The sequence below is a fragment of the Rhea pennata genome, chromosome 14 (genome assembly GCF_028389875.1).
Source record: "Rhea pennata isolate bPtePen1 chromosome 14, bPtePen1.pri, whole genome shotgun sequence".
Taxonomy (NCBI): Eukaryota; Metazoa; Chordata; class Aves; order Rheiformes; family Rheidae; genus Rhea; species Rhea pennata.
The window spans coordinates 15,591,116-15,613,886 of NC_084676.1; the positions used below are offsets into that span (position 1 = coordinate 15,591,116).

Genomic DNA, 22,771 nt, shown 5'->3' on the forward strand with positions numbered 1-22,771 from the left:
CAGGACACGAACGCAAAGTTTCCAGCTCGCTAGAAAGCAGGAGGGTTTCCAGGGATGCCCCTGGCAGCGCGCAGCAGGCGAGGCCGAGGGACGTTCGCCTGCCACGCTCCCTTTTTTGGGCAGCTTGCTTTTCCCTCTGCCCCCTCCAAGATTCCTGCAACGTTACTGTCTTCGCAGAAACTCGGCAGCTGTGAAATCTTCCCCGGCCCGCGGGGACGGCTCGTCTGCACTCATCCTGCATCCCCAGAGCCGCGTGCGGGGTGCGCAACCCCCCAAAACGTGGGGCTGATCCTGCAGAGGGAAGGGGAAGGCAAAGCCCTGGGGGGCTCCGCGTGCCCAGGCGGGCGGCAGGGGGGTCCCGCCAGGGCACCGAGCCCGGAGCCGGCGGAAGCACGCGGGCCCACGCCGCCGGCGCGGCAGCTCTCCGGCGCCTGCCCGAGGACGGCGCCGGGCCTGAAACGAAGCCGGGCAGGAGGCGGGGGAAGAGCAGAGCGAGAGGAGCCGTAACGCAAGCACGGGAAAGGAAAAGCTGGGCCCACGCTGCCCGGGGCACAGCACCGGGGCGCCCTGGGCGGGCACGGCCGACTGGTCAGGCTGGTTCACGCCAACAAAATTCCACCTTGGCAGCAAGAAAACCGGCCCCGGCGGAGCCGCGGGCGTTATCCCGGGGCTGGGGCGGTGGGAAAAGCATCCTGCAAGGACGACGCCAGGCCCCGGCGCTCAGTCTGGGAGGGAGCGGGGCAGAGCCGGACCCGCCACGCTGGGGCACCGCCGTGCCCGCAGCGCCCGCCGGAAGGGCTGGTCCCACAGCCGCCCGGCCGGGCCCCAGCCCCACTGAGTCAGCACGCGGGGCGGGGGGAAGCAGTGCCAAGGCCCTGCCGAGCCCTGCCCCGGGGCGCGGGGCACACGGCGGCGGCGCGCACCCAAAGCCCCTCTGTCAGCAAGTCCCGGGCCGTCCCGCCCCGGCGAACCGGCTGAGCGGCTCCGGGCCTGCGGCATGGGCAGGGCCGGCGCCGCTGCCCTGCTCCCCACCTTGCACCCGCGCCAGCGCCGCCGCAAACCTGGCGGAGCAAAAGGCGCCCAGGAGGGGAAGAGGGTGGCCGAGAGGCAGGAGAGGCTCCCGGTGCCTTCCACCTCCCCCCTCGGCATGGGAGCCAGCTTCGATGGCCCTGGGGGCAGCCCTGTCCCAAGAGCAGAGACTGGGCCCAGCTCACCGCACCAGCCCCGAGCTCTGCGCCCTGCTCCCCTTGCCAAGATCGCCTTGGGGCTGCTGCAAATCAATATTGATCCAAGGCGCACCCCGGCCTCGGCACTGCGGGCTCCGGCCTTATCTCGCCGCCTCCTCCTGGGACATGATCCAAGCGCGCCCGGCTGGGGAGCAGCATTAACCCCTTCCCTGCGGCAGCCGGGGCCGCTTCCCGCACGAAACGGCTCGGCGTGGCCGCAGGCTGCACCAATCTCGCCCGGCCCCCACGCAAGGTGGTCCGGCAGTCGCAGGGAGGGGCCGCGCGTCCACGCACACAGCCCAGGCGAGCTCCTTGGCCAAGGCTTGGCTGCCGCCGGGCTCCTGCCATCCCCCATCCACCCTCGTTTGCATGGTGACAGGAGGGAGAAGCTGAACACTTCTGCAATTAGGCAGGGAGCCACAGCCCGCGCGCGGAGCGGGCAGCTGCCAGGAGGCAGCGGCAGACGGCAGCCAGCAGCACCCCGGCCCTCGCCTGCGGTGGGGGGACGCCGGGGCCCGGCTCCCGTTTGCAGCGAGGAGCAGGGACAGGGCTCTGGTGCGGTGGGACAGTTTGAGAGGGCCAGTACCTGGGTGCTCTGCCATCCTCTTGCCGCCGGCACCTGCTTGGGGTCTTTGCACTGCAGGCAACAAGGGGAGGTAAATGCCAGAGCTCGTGTCTTCCCCGCTCCCCCACTCACCCTGCTGCTGCCCCCACCAGCACCAAAACGGGACTCGTGCCCCTGCTCGCTGGCAGCATGGCGGTGCTGAGGAGCAGAGGGCTGGTGCACTCCTCTTGGGCTTGCAGACTGGCTGGATGGCAGGGATGGAAGAGGAGGGAATTAAACACAGTTTTAAGAGCAGGAACATGCACAGTACTTGCTTCCCCCTCCACAATTAAGCACGTAACTCCATCCACCAAAAGACGGATATGCCTTCCCCTCCTCTCCTGTGATAGCCACAAACAAGACTCCTGCCTTTACTGTCTTCCTGCAGATGAGCAATGGTCACTCTTGTGCATCACTGCTGAGAAAGAGTTCGCACAGACCTGCCCCTCCTGGCTGAACCAAAACCCGGGAGCCAGACACAAGCCTCGGGAGCTGCAGCCGCCAAACAAATGTTTCATCACTCAGCCTTGCAAAAGACCTCACAGCTCCTGAAGTGGGTCTGTCCAGGCTAAAGGGACTAGGAGAAGTTAGAGCAACTTTGTGCTTGCCCTCAATTAATGAGTGACCTACTTAGTAGCAATCTGGGCTAAGTGAAGAAGGGAGTCAGGAATCATCAGTTAGGGGTGACATGGTGGAAAACACTCAAAGTCTCAGCAGAGGAGCTTCAGTTTCATATGGGGGAGAGAAGCCAGTTCTGAGTGTTTTTAGAAAATCTCTAGAAGTGTTTACAGCTGGGCAGGAAAAATCCAGTCTGGAGACAACCTCATGCTACTGGATATTTCCCTTCTTGCAAAAACACAGCACTGAAAAAACTTTGGCTCGTCCCCTACACATTAAGGCAAGGACAAGCACTGGCCTGAAGGGCAGCTAATGGCCACAGTCTTTCTGCAGTACGTTAGCTCTGCTGCCACGTTAAAAATCATCATCCGTTCTACAGAGATGGCCCCCAAACATCTCAAAGTTCAAACAGCTCTTTGGAGTGGGACCTTTGCAACAAGGGTCAAAGCCTCGCTGCTGTGGCCACTCCTTCCTGAATGCTCACACACGCATCCCTCCTGCGGGTTTGGTTTCTACCCTCTCAGCATCTTCCAAACCAGGACCACAGGTCTCAGGCAGGATACATGAATTACATGCTCAGAAAGCACAACAGGCTTTTCAGGTGAACCTGCCTTCCCCCATCATGGCTTCAAAGCAGGCTAAATGCACCAACAAAGCCTAAGGAGCATTTCCCTCCCAAGACCCTTGTACAAACGTCCATCGAGGACATTTCCCTGCCTTCCCAGGCAGAGCCTCCCCAAGGCTCCAACACCGCTTGAGGCAAAGCTGAGACACACTGAGGAAGCCAAAGGGAGTTCAAAACAGTTTTTCTGGGATTATTTTTGATGAGAATGGGTTACCTGGCCTGGTTCACTGGCTTATAGCAGTGACCATCCCAGCACTATGGAAGAGATGGGTCACGGGCAGGAGGAGCTGCCAAGACCCTTCCCAGGAGCACGCACTGACCCCAGCTCAGCAAGGCTTCCACTGGCCCCTGCGCCTCCCTCCCTGGCATGTCAGCAAGGGCACCTCCACCATTGCCAGCCCAAAGCTTCCCTCTGCCACCTCCTGTGACAGCCCGCACAGACTAAACCTCTCGGCCTGACCGCAACAAAGGGCAACCCCACTGGGAGCAGGTCTGGCTGGGAGCACTGCACTGCGACATGGGCCACTGACCTCCTCCAAGGGCCTACCAGCCCGGGAACGGCCCTCTCCAACAGCTGGAGCTTGAAACCCCTCTTTAGGGCTCAGCCAACCCCGGTCCCACAGGGCAGGTACAATAGACAGGCGAGGAGGCAGCCTGGTCAGCTGCAACACGGAGGTGCTCAACTCTGCTCTCGCAAGAGGACACAGAGAACAGCCACAGGAAGGAGGAGCTGGGCTGGGGACCATTCTCCCTCCTTGAGAGACAAGTCACCCTGTGCTGCCCGGGAAATGAGTCCCCCGGCCAGACAGCTCTGAGTCAAGGACTTCTAACTCTCTTTGCTCTCTATGCACAACAGGATGGTGAAGTGAAGCGGTGGGGAGGGAAACAGGCCTAAAGCCACCTTGCACTCCCGAAGGAGCACCGGGCACCTTTGGAGGCCAGGAGCAGGCATTCTGTTGGACAGAAGAGCTGCAGTACGTGCTCACTTGATGAAACGCTGCCAAGAGCAGGAGTGGTGTTTTGACTCAACAGCAGCTTTAAAAGGTAGGCATTGGTCCTACTCAGCAAGTGCGTTAGAAGTGCTTATCTAACAGGACACCTGAGTCAGATGCATCTCCCTCCTCCTGGAGGAGGCACTGCCTCTAAGTTGGCAGATTCCCTTCTGCACTGGAGCTTGGGAAAGCCAGTTACCCCGGACCAACCTCAGCACGAGCACAGAGACTGCACCTGGGGGCCTCTTTGCAGGAAGGAGAAAGGGTGGCAGTTCACAAGTTTTAAGCCAAAGCACTTCCCATGCTGCTCTCAGCTTCCCAATCAGCAACACCTCCACACTGCAGCTATTCGGCAAAGCCAGACTAAACGCTAGGGATTTGCCATGACAATTCTGATGCAAGCTAAAGCAACGAGCAGCTTATTCTCTCTTCAGAGCCATCTGAAAGAAGAGTTGTGTTATTTCCTGAGCTGGACTGCAGGGCCCAGGAACTGAGCGGGGTGGGGGGTGAGAAGGCAGCCAGGCCGAGTTATGCTACCCAGCAAAGACAGAACAGTCCCTTTTTACACTTTGCTTTTAAACTCTGTGTAAAGCACCACAGACATCTGACTATGCCCCAGATCAGAGCAGCGGGCTAGCAAAGCAGGCAGAGACACAGCTGATCTGGCAGACCGAGAGGAGGCAACCCTGTAACCCAGATCTGCCATGCACCGCCTGTGCCTCCAGACCATCTGCATCTCATTTAAAACCTTTTGCAGTAGAGCTGTTAAAACACTTCAGCCAGCCTTCAGCACATTGCTACCCTGGCACAGCAGCACTTCCAAAATCCCCTCCAAACTTGGACAGAAAACACTTTAGAAAGTCTTTTTCTTATGAAAAAAAGGTCACTGTTCACTAGCATCCATCCCACTTGGGACACGCATTTATGCAGGCTGCTACAGCCTTGGCAGCATGACACAAAGATGAGCTTAGCTGAACGCAAGCAGCTGAAGCCTTAATTTCATCCACGTGGGTTTTAGGAGAATCGGGGCTTTTTCCACAGAGGCTGCTGAGGCACTGCAGAGAAGAGGCCCGGGGACGGCCAGGCACACGGCGGGAGCCGAGGCCGCCGCGCGCGCGGGCCCTGCCGAGGCAGCCCTCGGCTCCGCCATCCTCCAGGCGTGCTCCCCGGGGCAGCCTGGGAGCAGACAGAGCCACCGCAGCAAATCCGGTACTTTCTTAGCAGCAACCACCCCACGCAGCCTGGGTGCTAGCAGCTGTTGATCGCCAACACGGTTAAGGACCCCCGCCAGGGCAGAGGAGCACAGGGTGTGGACGCTCTGGGTTACGCTAACACTTTCAGAGCAGACGTGCAGGTTCCCAGACCAGTGCAACACCCTAAGACGCTGACAGTCAGCTCTAGGGCAGCTGGAGAGCTGTCAGGAGAGCTGACGTGGAGACGGTTCAGCCTTTAGCTCCAAGGATGTTGGCAGAGAAACTGAGAGCAGAACTTCAACACTAGCTCTCGGTTACTGTGGCAAGGATAAAAGCAGCCACGATCCACAAGGAGGCTGCCCTGCCCTTCCAGAAACGGGATTTGGGCAGACACTTCTTTCCTGGAAAGCGCTCCCTGTGGTTTAGGATTTCTTCCTATCCCACAAAACACCCCTTGCAACACAGATTGCAAGTACCCCGCATCCCCCCCCAGGACCACGGCCCATCCACACTAACAAGCATCAGCAGCTGGCAAGCTATTTAGAGGAGCAGGGCTGCTCCCTGCCAGCCCTCAAATAGGTACGCCCTGGTTTCCTCACTGCCTTCCCCTGCCAAAGGCTCAGCCGGCCAGCGTCTGAGACAACAGCTCCGCTGCAACACCGCGTACTCCAGAACCTCGCAGGCCTCGCCAGCACGCTCCAAAGGAACCATCGTGTCATGCCTAGGAAGAACTAAGTACGCAATAGCCTTGCCTGTGCCCATTTATTCCAGTAACTCTCTAAACTTCTTTTTAGAGGCTGGAGAGGTCAAAGCTTGAAGTTTGAAATGCAGCATCGTCCAAAGGATGCCATGGCTCTGGGACCCCCTTGCCCAAGGCTGGCAAACCAGCGAGGGCTCAGCACCGCAAAGCAGCCAAGCCTGCTCCCAGGGAGGAGCTGGCAGGGGACAAACAGCCCCAGTTCCTGCAGCCAAAGGCTAATGCTGTTGTGAGAAACAAAACCACCTACCACCACAAGCACCCCGACGCTGCTGGGTCCCAGCCTGCACACGGCGAGGCAGGCTGCTCCCATGCGCGAATCGGGGCTACTTGATTTCCCAAGCACTAGGACAAGCCTTGTGCCTTTCAAAGCAGATCCCTAACTCCCCCCCGCTCCACGAGGCTCCTGCCATGGGAGCTGATGGATCAGTCTGGCAACAGCTGTGTCCCAGTTCCAGGAAGATGCAGTGAAGGCAGGCCCGGGCGCCCCTCCGTCCCCTCTGCTGTGTTTACCAGTTGCCCAGCAACTCGGGCTGAGGAGAGCATTGCCAGGCTCCGCTTTCACAGCCTGCCCTGCTGCTGAACCCTTCAGGAAATGCAGGAGAAGGGAGCAGGCCAGGAAGCAGGTGGTGCTGGGCTTCCCCCTGCCAGCGCCCTGGAGCTGAACAGCACCTGAGCAGCAGAAAGGAGGAAACCAGGGAGAAAGCAGCCTCTAATCCCCCTGTGACTTCCTGGTGGGGGAAGCCAGAGTCCTCTAGGAAACAGCAGCTGCCCGGGTGATCTTGGCAACGAGATCTGGCTAGTATTAGAGCAATCACTTTCTGTTCCTTCTCCCCCACCCAGCAAAATACAACAAATACATTTAAACACACCCTGCAACAGAAGTCCAGCAGACACCAAGGTGTTTCACATCACCAATATTCAACTTTTCCTTGGAAAAGATAACCCCAAAAGAGTTGCAGGGCCACAACTGAGCCAGTGCTTGCCTAGATGCCGTCTCTTCTGCAGCCGTTGAGGGTATCCCCCTACACGGCTACTCTTAACCAACATTGAAGACGACTTGCAGAGACACAGGATTAGGGAGGAGGCAACAGCTGATGTGTTCTTACAGCCTTTCGCTACGAAAAGGGTGAGCACAGCACAGCCTGGATTGCACAAGCAGTCTGCATGTCAGCAAGCAAAAACAAGCCACTTCCAATCAGTATCAAGTGTCCATGTCTGTGTTTCACCTTCTGGGAACACACTGCAAGACTGCACAAAGCATGCTGTCTGCTGGCACGAAAGCAGCCCCCAGCCCCAGCCCGCAGATGGCACAGGACGGCTCTGGCGCCCAGCTAGCGCCCAACCTGCGCTACGCCACAGCGGGGAGGCTCCCCGCAGAGAGGTACAGGGAAGGTCAAGAGATGCAAGAGAGAAAGCTGTCAGTAAGAGGGGAAAAGGTCGTTTACTGGAGTGATAGGACTTGTTAACAGTTTCAGGCTGGCTTGCCAGGAACTTACTGCAACCAAGTCAGCTCAGCTTTAGCACAGCAGCACCCTCCTACCCCTGGGCTGTAACACAAATAGGGCTTTTTGATGATATTCCACTATTACCTAGAAACAAGCAAAACAGCAGGGCTGTTGTAGCAGGAGTCCAGCTATTAAAAGCTGAATTAACATTTCCTGCGCACTTAACATGAAGAATGGTCACAGCTGGTTTACCCTCCGCTTTCCTCCTCAGAAGGGGTCTCAAGAAGGGATGAAGCACACTTCCAGGATGTGACTCAGTGTGAATTTCTGGCAATACCTACTGTTCAAAAAGTGCCATGCAACAGGATTTTCCTGAGTCTGACTTTCATAATGCAAGAATCAGCTCTGACTCCTGAAAACATATATATATATATATATATATATATATATATATATTCTATTGTGCAAGGTTTTCTGATGCTGCTAGCAGGGCTTGCCCTACCAGGTAATCCCAATTCACAGACACGCCTGTTACACACAATTCTTCCTGAACACCTGCTGCTGCTACCTGGGGAACCATCAAGGAGAAAGAATGAGCTCAGCACAAGTCAGAGCAGTGCTGATATGCTTTTGGCACAAAAGAGCTAATCTGTTTGCTGGCAAGGTGATTTTTCAGTTAGTTTGAAGGACTCAGTGCATGCAGTTTTTAGTTTTTTGCTCTAAGCTCCCCTCCCCCTCTACCTCTTTGCTTGGCCTTGACAACGCCCTATCTACAGCTGCCACCAGCTCAAGTTCATACATGTCCTCTGGACCCATCACTACAGAAACCAGCTAGCTTAGCCCAACTGCAGGCTGGCAATGCCAAACTACAGTTGAATCCTGGCCTCAGTTGCAAACCACAAACTAGCCCTTGGGTCAGCCCTCTGCACTTATCCATGAAACATCAACCCTTGTAGCTGTATAGAAAGAGGGTCCTCAAGATCTTTAAGGTTATTGATCCATGCTGCAGAGAAGCAGAGCTACCAGTAAGTGCACAAAAAAAAACCATGCAAGTTTGTACGGCAGTGGGAAAGGGAGCCAGTTAGACATCAAAGTAAACTAAGCAGAGAAGACTGACCTCCACAAATCCTTCTGGGGGTTCTCAGTTAAACAAGTTTGATCCAAGTCTCATTTTGAAAAGTCCTAACGCACCTCTTTGCATGTGCCAAAGCTACATGCAAGTGACTCATAGGAACAAGGAAGAGAAAGTCAAAGAAGGAAAAAATTGTTTTGTTCCTTGAGCGACCACGAATTCCCACAAAGCTGAGTCATGCAAGATCATTGCTCCCCTTGAGCTGCTTACATAAATTCTGTTACATCAAGCACACGGCTGCACTTACAGGACTGTAAAGGCTAAGGCTCATATTTATTATTGCACACAGGGACTTTCACAGCAACAAGGAAAGTGCAAAAGTCAGCCTACATCATAAAACAGGATGTACACTCCTTCAAGACTTACTGATGATCTCCTTAAAGTTTTCATTTAAGAAGTTCAAAGTCTGTAGTTCACAGAGTAGTTAAAGCTCACTATCTTTTCAAGGGGAGAGGGGAGGAGGGGAGAAAAGGGAGTAGCAAATTCAAGCCAAGAGCACTGCTCTTTGAAACATAACCCAATACATCCAGCAGTTCTGAAAAGCCTTTCCTGTTATTTATGCATATTGATGCTATTCCTCTAATTCTGAAAAGAGCCAAAAGAAATGAAGTGTAACCAGCTGTGTTTACCACAAAACAATCAGCATTATCAAAAAGAACAAAAGGGATCCATACATTATGGGGAGGGGAGATAAAATACAGGAAAAGTTCAAAGCTCAAGCTGAGTTTGGTCAGGTAATTCCAGAATAAGCCTGATGGCTAAATGCCAAACTGTTCTCTGGGGAAAAAAAATGCTGTCACTTTCATAGTTGTTTATTTTATAAATAAAACATTTGAAAATCTATTCATTCTAACTTGGTACAGCTGGCATATTCCTTAGCTTCTCCAGATTTCTAGCCACCTGAACTCAGAACTAGCCACAGATGACTGTCACATTTAAGAACATTTCACATGATGCAAAAAGTCACAAGTTATTAACACCTTAATTTGAAACTAGTCACGCTTTTAATATCAAGCTTTGAAAAGCATTTCGGCTCACTCAGGCTCCCTTAAGAACATGGGCCCTGGATACAGCCTTCCTTTAACACACCAACTTTCCTTTATGGTTAGAGACAAAACAGCGCTGGGTCTATTTTGGAATGTTTCACTAACGCAGCGCAGAACGAGGAACATTCTCCAGGCCTAGCACAACAGTCAATTTCAATCCTGTGTGCGCAGAGCTCATACAACCCTCCTCCGCTTCCTGTTTAGCCCTAGATAATAAGGATTACATTAAAGAGCAATTTCCACATTAGAACACGCCATGAATGCAATTGTTCCACTAAGGCTCAATTAGGAGGGTGGGCATTTCCTCTGCTTCTTCCCTTGCCTCAGCTTCCAGAAGCATTAGAGCTCCAAGCAGACCGTGCTCTCTCTCCCAGCCCACTTTTTCTTTTTGTCTGGAGCCTGCAGCACCCGTAAGCTTGTTTTACACCACCAGGCTGATACGAAATCATAATGATTTCACTGTGATTAAGTAAGGAGCAGATGGGGCTGGTAGAGCTGGCTAAGCAACAAATCTAAATTGGAGAACGTTGTCAAGAGAAATTAAAGCCTCACGCAAAAACTAACTTAGGATCATAGGAACATTCAGGCTGGAAGGGACCACAGGAGGTCATCTAAGCCCAGCCTCCTGCTCAAAGCAGTCAGCTATGAATTAAGACATTTCACCTCTGCTGCAACCCCCAATCTAGGAAAAGGGCCACACACAAAGCCACATACAAATTCCTGGAAGTTCCAAACAAAGCACCTGAAGCAGCCAAGTGAAAGACCAGTCAGAACAATGCAAGGGCAGACCGATCAGTAGGTAGGCTTTAAAGAAAAAAACACTGTACAGGTGAAATTTAACAGAAACCAGCCTCTCTCCTAGGAAAGGTCTTAAGATACCATACACTGAACAAGCTTGAGATTAAACAGACAGTGTCTAGCTCTTTCAGAGACTGAAAAACATTTTCAGCGCAGGTGCTTCCATAGAAGGGTATAAATTAATCATTTCTCATTACCAATATCCAGCACTAAACAGAACAGTAGGCAAGCCAGGACAATGCTCCTCAATGAAAGAGATGCTACTAATAAATGAGACCCAGAGAGTATTCTTCCCTCCTTTCAGAGCCTTTTACAGAAGAACAAAAAAAGGGCTCTCAATTGCTTGTAATAAGGCATGGCTTAAATAGGCTGAAAATAATGAACCGGTATACTGCACACATGAGCCTACCGCAGTGCAAATTATGCGGGCTTTTTGTGGCCATTATTATAACAATAATTATTTGCAAAGGGTCTGGGATTGCTTGCAGAGTTTTTTGGTTTTGCATCATAACAGCAGATAAGAGGAAATCTCTCACTGTGAAACCTTTGCAGAGATGCAACTGGAAGTCAAGATCAACATAGTTTTTAATGCTTTCAGTTTTAAATCTCTTTTGTTACAAACCAAATGGGTTATACAGCGAGTGTCCGTTATAACAGCATCTCTTTAAGAAAGGTAGGTATCTTGTTCATTGTTCAGAATGCCTGGTGTAGGCTGCTGCAACATTTTGTGCAACAAAGCACTACAGCTGACCGTTCCGGCTCACGCTTTTACGTTGTGTGAACTCTATGCACATACCATGCTTGAACGATGAAGTGGCATCCATGCTCTTTTGTATTAAAAGGCTTGCAGTTTTAAGAACTGCAAACCAATGTATTTTGAGATTCACTTTTCTTGTTTGCACTGCTCATCAAGAACATTTGTTTGACTTTGACAGTCTACTTAGATGGGTAAATTTAATGAACAGAGGAAACAATCTCTTCTCCCCAAAATCAGTAATTTTCTCCAACTTCAGAGTATCACATATCAAGTCAAAAGGAATAATACTAGGAAGAGCCCAAGAAGCCACTCTGAAAACAGCTGCTGAAAAATGATGCAGTTAGGCTTCCATTTGTGCGAATGCACGTTGCCAGATGCTCTGTCTAGACAGGAGGACATAACATAGCATTCTAGATACCAGCCCTCAGAAACATACCATCTTTTGTGAGCTACTGCTTATAAAGCATCCTTATTTGGATGGGGCAGACCTCTGAGCCTTAAAAATACCTAGTCAGAAGAGTGAGCGATGTTTCTTCTTCTGCCTTCTAAGTAACAGAAGGAGAATGTTCTGTACACAGCAAACGTCTTTTCCAAATCCACTGATATCTTTGAGGTCTGGCAGACTTTTTGCCTCACCACACTCCCAGATTATCATCACAGTGTTAATTAGCACACAACAAAGGGTTCTCCAGCTAGATTTTTTTTTTTTAAATCTTCTCATGGCAGATCCTTCTCATTCAGGGAGTGTGCACAGTGACTGCAGAAGAGGACAGCCTTGATCCAGACTGCCACTCTAGAATGACATAAGCACAAAGTGTAAGTTTTGTGACCTTGAAATAACAGTTTTCAAAATGAAAGACCTCTCCCAACAGTAAAAACATGAACTGTGCCCAGGAACTCTGCTACATGCATGGAAACTGTCTAGAAGAGCTAACATATAAAACATTTACACAATAGGCATCTGGCAGCATTTTCAGACAATTTTTTTAATTTATTCTGACATGCTATAAAGGAATAAATTACACTGTTAAAGAATTACCAGCAATAAAAGTATTCTTTCTTTCAGCTGGGCTAGAATAGGAGTGAGAAGGAAGACAGCCTGGGGCAGTAACCAATGTGAACTCTGCATGGTATGAGGCTGTCCCCAAGAACAAGTATAAATCTGGTCATACCCACTTCACAAGAACTTGAAAGAAAATGCCTTGGTTTAAAACTGTCCAAATACTTCCATTCATATTTTTCTCAAATTAGCAATCACAAGTCAGTCCAGCCAATGCATGGCATGGTAACACTTCTAAGGCTACCAATACTGGGTCTGCAAAATACGCCGTTTTGTTTAAAAAAAAATCCAATCTTAGTATAGAGGTTGGGTCTCAAACAGGTTATAAAAATGCAAGACTGCCCCTTGCCCCTCAAGGGAAAAAATACAAAATTTATTTAAAAACAAAAGTGAGGAAGAGTTACAACACTAAATCTAAAATGATTTAGAAAGAAATATGACTTTGCTTAGCGAACGGCCCTGAAACCTGGTTTTAAAAAACAGGGGTGATGCAGATTTTTTAAATTGAATTAACAAAGCAAATTAAAAAAAAAAATCTCATTTCCTTACAGAAACAGTTTTTAGTTTTTAATGAACTTGTAAACAAAAAAAGCTCCCGCTTCAAAATAAAAACAAAATCCCAGATCGTATAGATGTTTACAGTGATTACATTTATCTAAGCAACTTACATACAGGTTCAGTTGTAAGATGTTAACTAAGTTTCTGTGACAAATATGCTGTTTTTCCTTTTATACCAAGAACATTATAGAGTTAATGCAGAGTCCTAAAGATTATCTAGTAGTCGCTAAGTTTCTCCTTAAGTCTTCACTTTAGACGCTGTTATTTCTAGCACAGGTAAGCAGGCAGAGTCTTTCATATGCTTAAAAACTGGAATCTTTGGTTACTACCATGTCAGCTGGCTTGGTATGTTGCACATAGAAGCCAACAACTTTAAGAATGTTTTAAGTGTACAACTTTCAAAACCCAGGGAGGAATAACCAGAAAAGAGTGCACAATTGTGAGCATTTACAATTATCACAACTGTTGCCGAAGACTGTTCATGCCATTCTTCCAAAACAATGAGATCTCATAAGCAGTGTAGTTCAAAGTAAAAAGGTAACAAAAATTGGCATATGCACAATTTTCTCCACTTGTGTGTCAACCATTAGTTAACTTTTCCACTTGAAAAAAATGCAATAGAAAACTGGACACCATGTTTCACTATCTCAGTAATATTCACAATTACAGCTGCTACAACTCAAAGTGCAGCATCATCGACGCTGCCCAGAGCCAGTTTATACTGATATTAAGTTCTTTACACCAAGTAAATGGTTGCCCACAGCCACTGGCAAGTGTACTTATGAACTAAAATTTCTAGGATTTGGGGAGTGACAAGTCCTGCTCCGATCTGCTCTGCTTTGTCCCATCCTCTCCATGCTCAGAAACCTGCAAGATAAACACAAGGGCAACTTACTGACACTGGCAGAAAATGAGAAATAGCCTCCACGGCAGGAGAATTAAACATCAACAATTATGGTCATTCACAGGGGAAAATGTTGTTCCATCTTAAAACTGCAGAGTTCCCGGTATCTTCATCCAAAGCCAAGAGCATTTGCCATCATCCTTCAGCTCAAACACACACCTCAATCTCGCACCTACTGCTGCAGCGGAACACACGATTATGCACCAGCTGCATGCCACATTCCTCAAACAGGAATTCAGACCAACAGTTTGAAAACAAGATGTGTTATTGCCACTAGGAAGCAGGATGTAATTTCATAGGATTGTTTTCTACTCGTCTGCAATGCCTCGTGTTTATATCCTTGAATGTCAAGCTGTCATCTGACTGCAGTGGTGCTCTTCAGAGACACAGTATGGCACTGTCACACACACAGAAAAGGAAAGAAACAAAAATAACTTACCTTACAGTAACTGGTGTTCACTACATGCTCAGATGTATGACTATTTGGGTGACCAGAACAGAAATGAGACCCTTTGGCAGTGACTAGGGACCCAGCCTACCTTCCATCCTTGGAAGGACAAGTGAAACAACTTGTGAGACAGGGAAGGTGGGGTGTCAAGAACAATTGCTTCAATGGTCGGAACTCCAAATGACAAGTTCAGTACAACGAGGAAAAGGGAGAGTAAAGGAATACATACACAGAACTCAAAGAACCAGTTACTGCAAGCTAAGTTAGTCTTCTCTTCATGCGAGTTCTTATATTCCCATTTCTGGTGACTCAGGTAGTGCTATATACAGTGCTATTATGGGGAGTCTCAAACAGAGACTACTTTGCCAAGCAAGTTTCTGTTCTGAATGCCTTCCAAATAGCATGGTATTTTGTGAATGTATGAATTAACTCTAACAACAGCTCTGAGTTTCACAACAGAAATACCTTCAAAGTAACTGTAGACAATGTGACTTCAGCTATAGCTTGTACTGTCATCTGGACAGGAATGCAAGTAAGTCTTAAATGTAGTCTGACATTCAGAAACGTATCTGGATAGCACCTAGAAAATAGCTTAAGCTCTTTCAGAATAGGTTACAAGGAATTTGGGAGAGAGTCAATGGCTTTCTTTGAACTAAACATACTGAAGGCTACCTTCCTGAACCTAATGGTAAAAACGCTGAAAAAAATCTGCAAAGGTGAGACAGACATTGCAACTTCAGCGCAAATTCTCATAGAAGCCCTATTAATTCCTTAATTCCACTGGCATCAAGTTTCCCATAAATTTGACTTGATCAATTTAATAGAAAGTTGCACTCTTTTTCCATTTAATGTGTTCAGCAAGAAACACTGACTCGTTATTTGAACCATTTGCTCCAAAATAGCCAAAAACCAAGTTGAGTGAGTGTGCTCCCGAAGTAGAAACAGATTAACTCTGCTTTAGAAGCCTTGACATTTCAAATGAAAATAGGATCTTGAACTTCAGTAAAAATAAAATGCTAGTAAGTTTGTTTTGGGCTACCAATCTCTACTATGCAAAACTCAGGAAAGTTACATTACTTTTGAAGGGTACAGAATGACATCCACACTGTCTGACATCCAACAGATGAAAAATAACCAGATGACTTTTTAAATGTAACATGGGTATCTTTGGCAGGCCTTCTTTATAGTTAAAAAAGTATCTAACCTGTAAATACATAGACATCAGTCATCTGGAAGATGGTTTTGTTCAATTCGGATCCAATTTAAGTAGCTAAGAAACTAGATTTGCACAGGCCAAAGCAATGTTACTAGTGAAACTGGAGCACACTGCTGGCCTTCTTCAAAGTAAACGTCTGTGAAAAATTAGCGGGAGACACAAGAAGATGCGACAGAATTAGAGACATCTAAAACACAGATCTTCAGCAGTCGTCCCTTCAAGCAGCAGGGATCACTCTTCCTTCAATCACAAGCAAGGCAGCAATAACTTGTTGTCCCCATGTATCAGAACACCTGAATAACTTTGTTCTTTGTGGTCAGTTCCTGAAAAGAAACTATTTCAACATCCAGCCTGAATTACTGAGCAGCCCTGTCGTATGTGTACTGCTGTCAAGAGTGTGCACCACTTTTCTGAGGTTGAGGACCCCCCCTCCTCTTCCCACACTGTTCTACACAGAACACTGCAGACAGTGATAAAAATCACACAAAGCAAGTTACTTTAGATTAGAATTACTCATATCCAAGGTAGTATGGGCAAAAGAATTACCAACTCCATAAGAGCAATCAGAAATGAGATTCAAACTCCTTTGCAAGTCCTTTTAAGACTATGTAGGTCAGTTCTCAAACTCAGCCATTGCTGTTGAATGAGCTGACAAAATGGTCATGCAGCGCACAGCTTTCGCTGATCTAAAGAATATGCTAAAAAGTTTCTGCAGCCACATCTCTGCAACAAGTCTTCACTATGTACAAGATTAGTTCAAGTCTGCACATTCATCATGTTCCTCATCCATCCAAGGCATTACCCAGAATTCTGACAATCTCAGGGCCATATGAGGGATGCTAAAATTGCTTTATCATTTCTGTAAGCATCAAAAGCACCAGAATAACTGTACTGTCAGGCTCCAAGGAGCTGTCCTCCAGTACCTGAGAAGTGTTCAAATTTTTCTCCTGTTAGGTAGATGAAAAACAAGCAGTGAAATCTTGAATTGTCAATTGGTTAAACCTCAAAAAGGAAACAAACTAAGTCTGTTCTGAGAAGTCCTGTCACAATCAAAGCCTTTCAGTGAACGCTAATAGGACTGCTGACAGGCTACAGAATTCTGTACTAAGGTGAACTAAGAACATCTCTTGCACATAGAATTGATCAAATGTATCCTGGGGATTGACAATTATGAGTCAGTTTATCTGAGGGAAGCTGACTGCACGCATAGTCACAAATTGCACCTAAACAGTCATACTGCACTGTCAAGAGATCCAGAACTAACCTTTCCTGAATCAGAAGGACATCAGACACTACCCCTTCAAATTGTTCCTCTCCCAAGTTCAAAAAAAAGGCTGATCTTGTCATTACAAAAGACACTGTACAGGGTTCCAGAAGAGGGACAGATAAGAGAAAAAAATGGGTCTGAGTTAAGACAGCCAAGAATATCTATGAAGGAGCATACTTACAGTGTAAGTACTGTAAACCTCTGGATGAATTAAAATTCTTTCAAGATGCATGCTTTCAACAGTACTTGCACTTGTACATTATACTCTAAGATTTTTACCAATAAATGCATCTCTATTTTGCTATTTCTAGTACTCTTACTAAACTGGATATAGTTACAAAGAGGGTATAATTTGATATAGTTACACCTTTCAAGCCTCTTAAGGATAGGCTTTGCTACAGCAGTTGCATAAGAATTATACAGAACTCAAAAAAAAATTATTCAGTATTTCATTAATCTTTAATGTGACAACAGTATATAAACCAGAACCTCTTGCTTGAGCTTAACTCATTTCAGAAGGTCTTCAACTGGTAATACTCCTCACAAAAAGTCATGCAGAATTTTAGAAACTTGAGACCTTTATTTTAATGGAGAGATTAAGCTAGCTCTTTAGAAACCTGGAGAAGCCTTCCAAAGTTTGGCAAGTATTACTTTAATGCTTCGCTGAAATTACAGCTTGATCAAGCCAAAGATCACAAACCTTTTCTTTTTTTTCCCTTGGGGGTGGGAGTGGAAATCATTCACCCATAAGGCTGTTACTCCATGTAAGAACCAATGAAGTTCTACCATGAAAAAAAAGTAACCTTCCTCATGGCTCTATGGGCCTTACTACTGCCTCAGAACAAAGTAATGAAAAAGGTCCATTAAGAAACAGAAATGTTCTACAAAGTTCATTTGCTAGAGACCCTTACTGTATCCACGCTTGTCATTCAGATGCGGTTTTGCATTCTGTCACTGAACCATTACTAGAAAGTGGAGGTTGATAATCTTCATAACCATCTTTTCTTCACTTACACTATGGCACTTGGTCAGAGATATTCTGAGTCAGACAAGTAGCCCTTCAAACCTCAGACTATTTTACCAGCAAAACAAAATTTCACATGCATGCAACCTAAATTTAAGTTGGTTTCTATTTTCAGACCTTCACCTCCATTAAGACCTTCACTGTAAACAAGAGCTATTACTGTGAGCAATCTGCATTCTTGCTCAGACTGTTTCCTCCTGCTCTAACAGTCAATTTTTCCACATACCCCCAAAATAAGGCTGGATTCAGTAGTGGGTTGTGAACACCAGTTAGAACTTCTGTACTTCAGAAAAAAAAGATCTAAACCCTGGTATTTAATCAGTCTTTTACATACCAGTGTTTCAGTTGAAGTTAATTAGTTTACAGCCTTCAGTATTGGAGCCTGTCACCTCCAGCAAAGTAAGTTGGACTTTCTGCCACAAAAAAAATCTGACATTTAAATGTAGCTTATCAAACATGTCTTCAAGAAACTGTTTCAGACTGAGCCTTGGGAAGACCAGCAGATACTTCACTTCTTTGAGAAAAATTAAAAAAAAAAAAACAGTTGTGCTTTTATTAAGTTGCTTTGATAACTGGTAAAGTTTGAGTGCTGCCATAACATAAAAAATGCTCTGATAAACTTACAGTAAACATTTCAAGCATAATACAAAGTCCCCTCTGCACTTCTTTGATTCCTATTCTGCCTTGTTAGCTGAATGTCTTGTAATTCTGACCTGCAGTATCAGCAACACTTCATTGCTTGCACCTGCACATTAGATCTTCCATAGAAGAGACAAGACAACCCAGGCTTACTGTCCACACTCATCAGCATGTGGCATTTACTTGTTTCATCTTCCTCAAAATATCCAGCCTGGATTCATATCTGCTACCAGTAGGAGCAAGTAACTATGCAACCCTGGACTATACAAGTTACACAGAACAAGCTTTTCTGTCAGGGATATGAAGGCCCACTTCAAAGCACTAATTATTAGTGAGAACTCATGAAAGAGATACTACAAACTGAAGGCAAAACTTTAACTGTTCAATTTGACTGCGTTTGCAGCAACGAATACTAGCGTTCCACTTTCATAAACTTGCCACTTCAAAGCACAGTGCCACTCAGCTGATCCAGCAGCATTGCAGGTCAACTTCTCCCAGGTTAAAAATAAAGCAGCTGCCTCTATGTTTAGTAAAATAAGAAAGTTTATACTTAAAAACCAAAACAAAGGTCAAGACATAACAGTACTGAAGAGTAGCAAGAAGCAGCAAAACCTCAGTACGTAATTTAAACCTAGCTTTTCTGTTACTCACTTGGGTAACCACACTGGCTTCAATTTCATGCACAGCTCATCCTGCAGAATCAGTTTCACATCAGGACTGGCTGCAACAGCTACTTGCTTTAGCATTGTTTCACTCTAGTGACTTGGCAGATTTACTCGAAAAAATAAATTTTAAAAGGTCTCCAGAGTGTAAAACAACCTTGCATGTCTTTTCAGAACCACTCAGTTTCAGATTTTAAAACAATCAGATCTTTACTATTTCGTAACATTTCCCCTTGAAATCATAACCTAGAAACATTAAAAACAGTCAAAAAATCTGATGACCCACTCCAGAGCATCCAGACACTTCAGAAAATTGTGACCTGGCAGTCCACAACAGTTCAGGTTTATTTCTCAATTTAGACAAGACACTTCGAGCTCACTGGTCCTTTCCTTTACTTCTGGACCAAATGTCTCAACATAAACCCTCTGGAGGAGGCCAGATAATTCACAATTTTCTGTTTCTAATACTTCAGGCATACAGAACAGAAGCAAACCCACAGCGTTACCATTACTACAGCTGGAATAGAGTAGAACCCAAAGTCTTTAAATCCTTGCCTAGTTAATGAGAATCATGCCTTAAGAAGTGTTAGGTCTAGGATTTTGGATTGTATTATATATTTTTACGTAAAAGAATAAAAATATATATATATATTCGTATGTGTATATATATATATATATATATAAATAAATAAATAAAAACAACACATTCCCAACACCAAGTCAGTTCCTTGTTTTTGGGGGTTTTTTTGTTTTTTGTTTTTGGAAAGGGGTTAATGCGGGAGCAAAAGATGCAGTGGTTAAAATGACCCAACATCCCCAGAAGAAATGATATGAAGAACAAGGACATTTTGGTATAAAGTTAGTAGTCAAATTCTCCAAGGACGTCTTTTGTTTTTGTTTTTTCAAATGAACAGCCAAATATATTTTTTAAACCACCTCCTTGATCTAACACTTAAATCGCTGACGTTGTCCAAATTAGTGTAATTTTTTCCTGTAACGTCACTTGGTTCTTGGCTACTAACCTTTCATGTTACTCTTGGATTTGTCAGTTTGCTTGCCTGTGGGGGTTTGGGCCTGCTGCCCCTGCCCACTGGAAGAGGCTGCCTGCTGTGCTGCTTTCTGCTTTAACATTGTCCAGTCGAACGTGTAGTCGTATTGGTGGTTCAGGGTCCTAGAAAAGAGCGAAATACTTACTGCAACACATCACAGCTATCTTATTACTAACATCAAGACTGCTGAAAACCCAGAACCAGAAGTTAATTTCATTTGTAACTTGCTTTGAAGAGTATATAAACACTAAATATTAATAAACTCAACAGAATTCTTGAAGAAAGCTCAAATACAAACGCAGACTTTTGCATAAACAGTGAAGAAAACACTGCTTGATTGTAGAAGTATTTCCTCACAACTCAGCTTATCCCTTTGTATGCACTGGGGTTCTGAGCTTTTCTTTAGAGCTTTAAAGAGAGACTGTGGTACTATAAAACCCAAATTCTTCAACAAAAATTTCTGGAGATTCCAGAAACCTAGATATTCTTGATAGCTTTCACAGACACTACTCACTCTACAAAGTTGGAGTTCTGTTCTCATTTCTCTAACAAGCACAAAGAAACAGCACAATTACTCTCCACTGAAATCAATCTCCTGAGTTACTTCTAGTCCCATCACCAATCTCCAAACATAAAAAGCTTCCAACACTTCTATGAAGGGATCAATTTCTTAATCCACTTGCAACAGAATTTGAAGTGTGGGCTCAAACATCTGGCATTAATGGTCAGATCACGCAACTCAAACAGGAGAATCTTTTCCTCCATACTTAACATTGCATAGTATTTTTCTGGTCTTCTGACTAGTAATTTGGCGTCATTTTTTAAACTCAAATGCAAAGAAAATCGCAGAAGAACTCCTTACACCACACACATATAGATCAGCTTTTTACAGTGTAAGTTCTACAAAACAGTCACTAACTAGTACAGCACTGAAAAATTTCGATATTTCTCTACTTAAGAGACTGACCTGAAGAGAATACGGAATAATTGCCTCAGATACATGTAATCTGGTGCTTCTTCAAAGCGCAGGCCACGACAGTAGTTCAGATACATGGCAAATTCTGCAGGGAATCCCTGTAAATTAACAGCATTAATCAAGCCGTGACTCGCAACAAAAACTTTTACAATCCTACAGAAAAGGCAGGCAAAAAAAGCTGTATCCCATACATAATTGCAAACAAAATTGTATGAAGATTCAAATCTAAAAATTCCACTTTGCCTGTAGTTATTCACTTCTCTTCAGAAAGTGAATTTCATCACCAGGTTCCCAGGTACACATTCCTTTCCTTTCCTTGATTGACAGAACTGTTAGCTGGTATGTTTTGCTTTACTCATTCTACTTAAACTTAAATATTATTAACTAGGTTACTGAAACGAGTCACAGAAGTCTTTTAAAGATTCGACTTCATGCATTTTCTTGATTATCTATTTAAATATACTAGAAGTAAAGATAGTTGCCACTATTAACTGTGAGGACTGAAAACATGAAAAACTCTTTCAAAGATTCCCTGGTTAATGTACTTGCACATTTACTGCTATATTAAGCCCCACCCTTTAGTAGCTAATAGTTTGTGCATAAGCTAATGCTATACAACAAGAAAGAAACCAAAAGGTGGAACAATTTTGTGATTTGGAAGAAGTCATCTCACCGTAAGGGTGTATAAACACTGATGACTGGAAAGTATGATCCTTAGTGCTTGCTATGCGATGTGGTTCCACTACCACCTGTTCCCAAGGACCTTTGGCAACTAGCATATAGTAGCTACAGCTTTCAAGAGACAGAAGAAATCCTTTGAAGACCTAAAGGATAGCACTGAGAAACTGCTATTCTGCAACATGGCTTTAAAGATTATGGAGATCCAATTCTACTACACCTTCTGCTCCAGATATAGAAGACAACCTGAAGAATCTTAAAGAGGCAGCAACAAGCATGTATAAACAAGCTATATAGCTCTGCCTTGGTTTTATTTATCCAGAGCGCACAGAAGTAAAACATTCACAACAATTCTAAGAAACAAATAAGCCCCCATTTAAAAAACTTGTAAGCATGCAGAGCAGACAGCAGGAACTGGTATGATGGCAGCATGAAATGTTCTAAAAAATGGCAGAGGATGCATGCCCTGTAACACATATTCACAATCTTGTTGGGTGGCCGAAACTCAGGAAGTCCATGACTATCATAAAAACATCATTCAGCAGCAAATGCAGTACAAGACTATCTAATACACTGGCTCTAGTTTTAAAAACACCAAAGGAAAGAACTTCCATTTTGCTGCATGACATCACTCGGAAACTCTTACCTTACACAAAACCTCAACAGGAGTGGACATTTTCTTTTCACTAATCTTTTCATACTTCTGCTTCTTTGTTGCAGCCTGTGGAACATGTAGGTCACAATATAAGAGATATTGTGCAACACCAGATTAACAGTAGCAAAAACAGCAACAACAAAAAACCCAAAACATAAAAAAAATAAAAACCAGAAGCATTTTACATGAAATCTCCAAGTCCCACACACTTACTGCAAAGAGAATGAAGGTCAATCTGGTATTAAGATTTGGACACAGTTTAATACCATTTGTTGCACTCTAATGCTTCCATCACATGGCACAGCTCGTGTAGTTCTAGCTGCTGCTTTTGTCCATTAAATAGACCAGACTTGCATATCTATTTGCCAAAGTTCTACTAATTCCCACTCAGTACGCTATTCAAGTGCTGCCTGTGTGTTTCAGTAAGCAGCCATTACAT

At 45.7% G+C, this 22,771-nt stretch overlaps 1 protein-coding gene across 4 annotated transcripts in view; it reads right to left on the reverse strand.

The window, feature by feature from the left end:
* Nucleotides 1–12,166: 12,166 nt before the first annotated feature.
* CSNK1A1 (casein kinase 1 alpha 1) overlaps nucleotides 12,167–22,771 on the reverse strand; it is a 36,339-nt gene continuing 25,734 nt past the window's right edge. For 2 of the 4 annotated variants that reach the window (XM_062587779.1, XM_062587782.1), the window contains 4 exons: nucleotides 22,324–22,398; nucleotides 20,991–21,097; nucleotides 19,997–20,145; nucleotides 12,167–13,681 (listed from right to left, as the gene is read on the reverse strand). In XM_062587779.1, coding sequence (XP_062443763.1) covers nucleotides 13,674–13,681; nucleotides 19,997–20,145; nucleotides 20,991–21,097; nucleotides 22,324–22,398 — 339 coding nt within the window. In that variant the 3' untranslated portion in view covers nucleotides 12,167–13,673. Of the gene's footprint in view, nucleotides 13,682–19,991; nucleotides 20,146–20,990; nucleotides 21,098–22,323; nucleotides 22,399–22,771 lie in introns of those variants that run through there. The other 2 variants (XM_062587781.1, XM_062587780.1) reach the window with 2 other exon arrangements.